Source organism: Bos grunniens, chromosome 5 (assembly GCF_055505025.1).
Source record: "Bos grunniens cultivar Pamir isolate PY7600 chromosome 5, Bosgru_T2T1.0, whole genome shotgun sequence".
Classification (NCBI taxonomy): domain Eukaryota; kingdom Metazoa; phylum Chordata; class Mammalia; order Artiodactyla; family Bovidae; genus Bos; species Bos grunniens.
In genome coordinates, this window is record NC_141169.1 from 58910269 (window position 1) to 58919648 (window position 9380).

Sequence of the window (9380 nt, forward strand, 5' to 3'; positions counted from 1 at the left end):
GGGATCTAATTAAAATTAAAAGCTTCTGCACAACAAAAGAAACTCTAAGCAAGGTGAAAAGACAGCCTTCAGAATGGGAGAAAATAATAGCAAATGAAGCAAATGACAAACAACTAATCTCAAAAATATACAAGCAACTCTTGCAGCTCAATTCCAGAAAAATAAACGACCCAATCAAAAAATGGCCAAAAGAACTATTTAGTTCTTTAGACATTTCTCCAAAGAAGACATACAGATGGCTAACAAACACATGAAAAGATGCTCAACATCACTCATTATCAGAGAAATGCAAATCAAAACCACAATGAGGTACCATTTCACGCCAGTCAGCATGGCTGCAATCCAAAAGTCTACAAGCAATAAATGCTGGAGAGGGTGTGGAGAAAAGGGAACCCTCTTACACTGTTGGTGGGAATGCAAACAAGTACAGCCACTATGGAGAACAGTGTGGAGATTCCTTAAAAAACTGGAAATAGAACTGCCATACGACCCAGCAATCCCACTGCTGGGCATACACCCGAGGAAACCAGAATTGAAAGAGACATGTGTACCCCAATGTTCATCGCAGCACTGTTTATAATAGCCATGACATGGAAGCAACCTAGATGTCCATCAGCAGATGAATGGATAGGAAAGCTGTGGTATATATACACAATGGAATATTATTCAGCCATTAAAAAGAATACATTTGAATCAGTTCTAATGAGGTGGATGAAAATGGAGCCGATTATACAGAGTGAAGTAAGCCAGAAAGAAAAATACCAATACAGTATACTAACACATATATATGGGATTTAGAAATATTGTAATGACAACCTTGTATGTGAGACAGTAAAAGAGACACAGATGTATAGAACAGTCTTTTGGACTCTGTGGGAGAGGGAGGGAGGGAATGATTTGAGAGAATGGCATTGAAACATGTATAATATCATATAAGAAACAAATCACCAGTCCAGGTTTGATGCAGAATACAGGAAGCTTGGGGATAGTGCACTGGGATGACCCAAAGGGATGGTATGGGGAGGGAGGTGGGAGGGGCTTTCAGGATTGGGAACACGTGTACACGCGTGGTGGATTCATGTTGATGTATGGCAAAACCAATGCAATATTGTAAAGTAATTAGCCTCTAATTAAAAGAAATAAATTTAATTAAAAAAAAGAAAGAAACCGTTTATTTGGCAAATTCACAATTGTTACTTCTGAGTTATTAAGATTTAAATTTAATTTACCTTGGTCTCAAAACACTAATAGTCTCTTACTTCTTTGTGAGAAATACAACTTGTTTTATTGTGTCTTTAAAGGCCTCTTTCACTTGTTTATTTCGAAGTGTGTAGATGAATGGATTAAGCAAAGGGGCAACTGAAGTTGTGAGCACAGACACCACTTTGTTGAAGGCCACTCCTTCCTTTGCTGAAGGCTTGATGTAGATGAAGATGCAGCTGCCATAGGTGATGGAAACCACAATCATGTGGGAAGAACAGGTGGAAAAAGCCTTTTGCCTTTGTTGGGCAGAAGGGAATCTTAGAATGGTCTTGACGATGTATGTATAGGAGAGGACCACACACAGTAAGGTAAAAATGAGTGTCAGCACAGCAAAACTCAAAGCAATTCTCTCTATTAACACTGTGTCTGAGCAAGTTATCTGTAGAATAGGAGATGTATCACAGCCAAAATGATCTACCACATTCGAGTCACAGAATTCCAGCTGGAGGCCCATGCCAAGAGGTGGGAGGATGATCAACAGGCCAGCCAACCAACAGCAGAGAACGAGGGCAGTGCAGACTCTGTTGTTCATGATAGTGGTGTAGTGCAGGGGTTTACAAATGGCCATGTAGCGGTCATAAGACATGGCTGCAAGGAGAAAAAATTCAGTTGCTGCAAAGAGGACAATAAAAAATAATTGGGTGGCACAAGCATTGTAGGTAACAGTATTATCTCCAGTTGCCATAGAATACAGGAATCTGGGGATACAGACTGTGGTGAATGAGACTTCCAAGACAGAGAAATTTCGGAGGAAATAATACATGGGTATTTTGAGATGGGAATCCAAAAGTGTGAGGGTGATAATGATTAGGTTCCCAGCTACACTCAACATGTAGGTGAGAAACAAAAATACAAAAAGCAGAACTTGTAGTTTTGGGTCATCTGTCAGTCCCAGGAGGATGAATGTTGTTATTGTATGATTTCTCATCACTGCCTCCTGTCAAGTCAAGAGTGAATCCACCTGAAGAAACAAATGTCATAAGAACCTAGTATTAGAATATGAATGAAATATCCCAGCAGCCAGTTCACATGCACTTTTTTCTTTTACTTAATAATCAGTTTGTTAACAGCGACTTTGACATCCTACTGAGACATTTATAAGAAATACCTATTGTGAATCTTACACTTCTGATTCTCCAAATAGGAAGTATATTTAGGATGTAGCTCAGATGGTTATGTGTCTGCCTACAATTCGGGAGACCCGGGTTCGATCCCTGGGTCAGGAAGATCCCCTGGAAAAGGAAATGGCAACCCACTGCAGTATATGCATGCCTGGAAAATGCCATGGACCGAGGAGCCTAGTGGGCTACAGTCCATGGGGTGGCAAAGAGTCAGACAAACTGAGCGACTTCACTTTTCTTTCTTTCTTTCTGGTGGTCCAGTGGTTAAGACTCTGAGCATGCAGGGGTCCTGGATTTTATCCTTGGTTAGTACTTTGGCCACCTCATGTGAAGAGTTGACTCATTGGAAAAGACTCTGATGCTGGGAGGGATTGGGGGCAGGAGGAGAATGGGACGACAGAGGATGAGATGGCTGGATGGCATCACTGACTCGATGGACGTGAGTCTGAGTGAACTCCAGGAGTTGGTGATGGACAGGGAGGCCTGGCATGCAGCGATTCATGGGGTCGCAAAGAGTCGGGCACGACTGAGTGACTGAACTGAACTGAACTAGGGATGCCAGCATCCCACATGCCACAATGAAGAGCCCACATGCTGCAACTAAGACCAGGGCAGCCAGATAAATTAATAAACAAACAAATAAGCATTAGAAAAAGAAAGTACACTTAAAAGGAGATGGAGAAGGCAATGGCACCCCACTCCAGTACTCTTGCCTAGAAAATCCCATGGATGAAGGAGCCTGGTAGGCTGCAGTCCATGAGGCTGCTAAGAGTTGGACATGACTTAGCGACTTCACTTTCACTTTTCACTTTCATGCATTGGAGAAGGAAATGGCAACCCACTCCAGTGTTCTTGCCTGGAGAATCCCAGGGGCGGGGGACCCTGGTAGGAGGCCGTCTATGGGGTCGGACATGACTGAAGCGACTTAGCAGCAGCAGCAGCAGCAAGTTAAAAAGCCATAAATCTGACATGCAGCTTCTTAACAATATTGCTTTGTGGCCTAGATTTTATTTGCCCTTATCTCGGAGGACCAGGATGTCATTTTTGCAGTTTTTCTGCCCAACATCTTCTTTCTTTGCTTCCCCACCCTACACCAAAATGATCCATTTTCAAAACCAAGAAAAATCTATTAGTACTTTTTTGGTGTGCGTTTTATTTATTTTTTTTGTCTTTACATTTTTAAAAATTTATGTATGGTGTGTGTTTTAAATCAAAACATGTCTTTAGGGCAATTTTGTGTTCACAGCAAAATTGAGGGGAAGGTACATAGATGTCCCATATACCTCTTTCCTCCACATATGCACAGCTTCCCCTGCTCCATTATCAACAACCCCCACCAGAGCTGTACATTTGTTATAACTGATGAACTTGACATGTCACAATCACTCAGAGTCTGTTAGTTTACTTTATGGTTCATTCTTGGTGTTCAATGTCCATGGGCTTGGACAAATATTTAATTGGTATTTTATGTTGATCATCTTATTTGTTATGCCAAATTTTAACAGCAGCACATTCAGTTAAAAGTGCTAGTTGTTATTGCATCATTCTTTTGAAAGAACAACTCAAAGAACATACATCTGAGTTGGTGGGTAAGTTGTGTTAACTATATGAGAAATGCTCCATAAGATTTGCTGGTATTTAGGATTTGGGATTGTTAATTCAATTTTTTTCATTTTTATTAAGGTCTGCTTGGAGTCCAGGTTCGATGCACGATACTGGATGCTTGGGGCTAGTGCACTGGGACGACCCAGAGGGATGGTATGGGGAGGGAAGAGGGAGGAGGGTTCAGGATGGGGAACACATGTATACCTGTGGTGGATTCATTTTGATATTTGGCAAAACTAATACAATTATGTAAAGTTTAAAAATAAAAAAAAAATAAAAAAAAGGTCTGCTTGGAGAAGTAAATGGCAACCCACTGCAGTATTCTTGCTTGGAAAATCCCAAGGACAGAGGAGCCTGGCAGGCTACAGCCCATAGGGTCACAAGAGTTGGACATGAGTTAGTGCTATCTTTCTTTCTTTCTTTTATGTATAATAATCTGCAATCATTAAAAGATTTGCAGTTCAGTGAGTTTGGAAAAAATGTATATATCTGTGAAACCACCACCACAACCAAGATACCTCAAGATGCAAAGCAAGATACATTGCATTTCCATCATAAAAAATCTCCCTCATTTCCCTTTGCAATTCAATCCATTCCTTTACTCTTGGCCCCCCAAATAATCATTAATTTGCTTTTTGTCAGTATAAATTAGTTGTCAAGAATTTTGTATGATTGGAACCAGTTTTTAAATCTGATTTCCACTCAGGATGTTTTTGAGAATCATCTATATGTTTGCCATATATATTCCCTTTTAATCTGCTCAGTCATGGTGGACTTTTGGGTTGTTTGCACTTTGGAACTATAATAAATAAAGTTACTATAATAAAATTGATATTCACTCAGTCGTGTCCAGCTCTTTATGACCCCATGAATTGCAACCCACCAGGCTCCTCTGTCCATGGAATTCTTCAGGCAAGAATGCTAGAGTGGGTAACCATTCCTTTCTCCAGGGGATCTTCCCAACCCAGGGATCAAACCCAGGTCTCCTACTATGCAGGTGGATTCTTTACCAACTGATTTACCAGGGAAGCCCAATGAACTAGTACTGATACATTATTATTAAATAAAGTCCACAGTTTATTCAGATAATCTATACTTACTCATACAAAGAAATACTTAATAGGCATCTATTACATAAAGAGCATAATATCAGAGACTGGAGATCCAACAATTAACTGGATCTCTTCCCTCTAGGAGTTTTCAGGCTACCAGTGAAAGTGAAGTCACTCATTTGTGTCCGACTCTTTGCAACCCCATGGACACCAGGCTCCTTCGTCCGTGGGATTTTCTAAGCAAGAGTACTAGAGTGGGTTGCCATTTCCTTCTCCAGGGAACTTCCCGACCCAGGGATGGAACCAAGGTCTCCCACATTGTAGACAGACACTTTACTGTCTGAGCCTGTGGAAGATAACATTTCACTGTAGTGCAAACTCAATAATGTGGTAACATAGATAAAAGTGAAAACACACTTCAAATTTGGGATGATAACTGCTCATGCTAAGTTTGTTCCTTAGCACTATGTAACTATTCATATTTTTCTATGCTCGTTCAGTTTCTTTAGGTTCTTTTCTTTCTACTAAAATCATCAGCATTATCACTTACCTTAGGTGAGTTATCAAAGTGCACTGCTCAGGGTTCACAGACATGCTTTTGAAACAGAAATCCCTCCCTTAGCACATGGGGAAAATGATTTACTGGAGAGATAGTATGTTGTTATTCTGAAGGAACATGAAGTTAGAATTTTCCTGCCACAGTCACAACATAGTAGAAATGAGTGTTGATTACTTTTTGCATAATTATAATGAACTAAAAACCCACATTTAAGATTTGACTGAACTCACCCTTTGCATATAGTTAGGGAATATGGAAAAAAAGACTTTCATGACAAATTAAACACTGACAATTTTCTGACAATTTTTATAAGCAGCAGCCATTGAGGAAACCACAGTCTGAGGAGCATTGAGTTAGTGAGGAGCTTTTATTCACTTCTTTCCCTAATCTCACATTTCACCTGCCTCAGCTCCCAGTCTCACTCTCCATAGAGACCTGCATGGATGGACACACACACACACACACACACACACATATCCTCTCACAGGCAAATCTGACAATCAATAGAAATTTCCTAGATTTTCAAAGATCCCTGTCTCAGTCTCCTTTTCCCTTGCCAACTCTAAAATGACATCTGATCCTAGAGTTCCAAGTTCTTCTTTTAGTTCAAAGGGAAAAGAGATAGTGCAGAGAAAAGGAAGACTTCTCTTGAGTTTTGTTAGGGCATACTTGATCTTCCTGGGTTGGGAGGCAATCTTCTCCACAAATTCTGTAATAGGAACATTTCTTTTATATGTTTAGTATGCTACCAGTGCACAGGGAACATTTGAGTGAATGACAAAATAGTCCTTGGTGACCTAGTTTCCAAAGTACTAATGAATTGGTGGAAGCTTAATCAACAGTGCAAAAACACACATAGCAATCGAGACAGTGTCCTCAGAGACACTGAGGGTGGTCTGATGTCATCCGAATTCTGTTTTGATTTCTTTGCAGAATCGTAAGATTATTCCTAGAATTTGAAAATCGATTTAACACTTTATATATATATTATATATATATACATATAAAATAAAGTAAAGTAAAGTGAAAAAAAAAAACACTCTTACCCTCTTTTTACAGATGAGGAAATTAAGGAGAAGAGAAATGAATAATCAGGATGCCCTATAGTGGTGATGCAAGTTTAGAACAAAAGTTTATCTGAGTACAAAGATACTGCTTCTTCCTCCATGCTACCTTAGTTGCTTGTTCTGATACTGAAGATTCACTAGCATTTAAATATCAAACTTGATATTATAGGGATACTTGATCTGATTTTCATTTTTTTCATCTTCTACTTATGATCTTTCTGGTAGGCAATGAAACGATCTTTGGTATTCGAAACAATGGAAAGTTTTCACTCCAACTATTGGACAAAAAATTGCCTCTTTCCAGGATATGTTTTTTGTTTTGCTTTGGCTTATTATTGTCCAGATACTGGGAAATGTTGAGGGCAGGAGGAGAATGGGGTGACACAGGATGAGATAATTGGGTGCTATCACTGACCCAATGTATATGAGTTTGAGCAAACTCTGGGAGAGTTTGCATAAGGTTGCAAAGTGTTGGACATGAATGAACAATGAACAACAAATTACTGTCCAGTGACCTTGAGCAAAGCTTTCTGTTTGACTATCTCTGCTGTCATTTCTGGACATTTTCATTCTTGATGCTCATGTCAGATGATGCAGCAGAGGAGTGGTCTTGCTGCCTTTACTGGGGCAGGTATTTCCTCTCCTCAGGCCACTCACTACTGCTCCATGCAGTTTTCTCACACTGAATAGACATGACACATCATACTTCTCCCACTATGGGGAGAGAGTGATTGAAAATGTTCCTTGGCAGAGGAATGGGCTGGGGAGAAAGAAGATCTTTCTCTTTGTATTTATAGTACATTTTTGAAAAACATCCTGATGGACTATGGCAGAGATGGTCTTCCTGATGAATTGTCCCAGTGATCATTAGATAGTGCCCATTTTTGCCTCTTGTTACTTTTTTGCTTAAAGTCTATTTTTGCCTGATATGTGTATGGCTTGACAACTTTCTTTTGGTTGTCATTTGCCTGGACCATTCATTCTCCATTCTTTCACTTTGAGCTTTGTGTTTGTTTTTAAAGCTGAACTGTGTCTCTTGGAGGCAGCATGTAGTTGAGTCTTGTTTTTTAATCTATCCAGCACTCCATGTCTTTTGATTGGTGAATTCAGTTGGTGAATTCAATTACCTTTAGGATGATCATTGATAGATGAGTACTTGGTGCTGCCATTTTGACTTTTATTTTCTGGTTGCTCTATGTCTCCATTTATTTCTTTTACCTTGTGTTTCTGTCTGCCATTTTGGCTTGGTAGTTTTTCTATGATGTTTCTCTTTTTTATGCTTTGCATCTGTGCTCTAGATTTATATTTTATTGTTACTATGGGGTTTGTATAAAATGTCTCGGAGATAAAATAGCTCATTTCTCTACTGATAGCATCTTATCATTATTTAACCTATATGGATTCCATCCTTTCTTCTTCCCTTTTTGTGTTTTGATGTCTTAAATTATCCCTTTTTACATGGTGAGTTTGTTTCCAAATTGAAGTAGCTAAAGCTATTTTTTTTTCTAATTTCCCTTATGCTATAACAAAGTGGTTAAAAATCTGTTCTGATAAAGAGTTTCAATTTTCTGATTCTGTCTTTCTATTTATCACCTTACTAAACGTTTTGTGTGCTTTTGCCTTTTTGTTTCTGGTAGAAGAGCTCTTTTTGTCATTTCTTTTTTTTTAAAAATATAAATCTATTTATTTTAATTTGAGGCTAATTACTTTAAATACTGTATTGGTTTTGCCATACATCAACATGAATCTACCACGGGTGTACATGTGTTCCCCATCCTGAATCTCCCTCCCACCTCCCTCCCCATACCATCCCTCTGGGTCATCCCAGTGCACCAGCCCCGAGCATCCTGTATCATGCATCGAATGTGGACTGGTGATTCATTTCACATATGATATTATACATGTTTCAATGCCATTCTTCCACATCATCCCACCCTCGCCCTCTCCCACAGAGTCCAAAACACTGTTCTATACATCTGTGTCTCTTTTGCTGTCTTGCATATAAGGTTATCGTTATCATCTTTCTAAATTCCATATATATGTGTTAGTATACTGTATTGGTGTTTTTCTTTCTGGCTTACTTCACTCTGTATAATCGGCTCCAGTTTAATCCACCTCATTAGAACTGATTCAAATGTATTTTTTCAAATGGCTCAGTAATATTCCATTGTATATATGTACCACAGCTTTCTTATCCATTCATCTGCTGATGGACATCTATGTTGCTTCCATGCCCTGGCTATTATAAACAGTGCTGCGATGAACATTGTGGTACATGTGTCTCTTTCAATTCTTGTTTCTTTGGTGTGTAAGCCCAGCAGTGAGATTGCTAGGTCATATGGCACTTCTATTGCCATACTAGTTTGCATTCCCACCAACAGTGTAAGAGGGTTCCCTTTTCTCCATACCCTCTCCAGATTTTACTGCTTGTAGACTTTTGGATAGCAGACATTCTGACTGGCGTGGAATGGGACCTCACTGTGGTTTTGATTTGCATTTCTCTGATAATAAGTGATGTTGAGCATCTTTTCATGTGTTTGTTAGCCATCTGTATGTCTTCTTTGGAGAAATGTCTATTTAATTCTTTGGGCCATTTTTTGATTGGGTCATTTATTTTTCTGGAATTGAGCTGCAGGAGTTGCTTATATATTTTTGAGATTAATTCTTTGTTGCTTCGTTTGTTATTATTTTCTCCCATTCTGAAGGCTGTTTT

At 39.2% G+C, this 9380-nt stretch overlaps 1 protein-coding gene across 1 annotated transcript; it reads right to left on the minus strand.

Annotated features, from left to right (window-relative positions):
* Positions 1-1152: 1152 nt before the first annotated feature.
* Positions 1153-2230, minus strand: LOC147372112 (olfactory receptor 6C2-like). Its single transcript, XM_086403961.1, has one exon. It carries the CDS (start codon positions 2189-2191, stop codon positions 1256-1258), a length of 936 nt encoding a protein of 311 aa, XP_086260087.1. The 5' UTR covers positions 2192-2230; the 3' UTR covers positions 1153-1255.
* Between the last annotated feature and the right edge of the window lie 7150 nt (positions 2231-9380).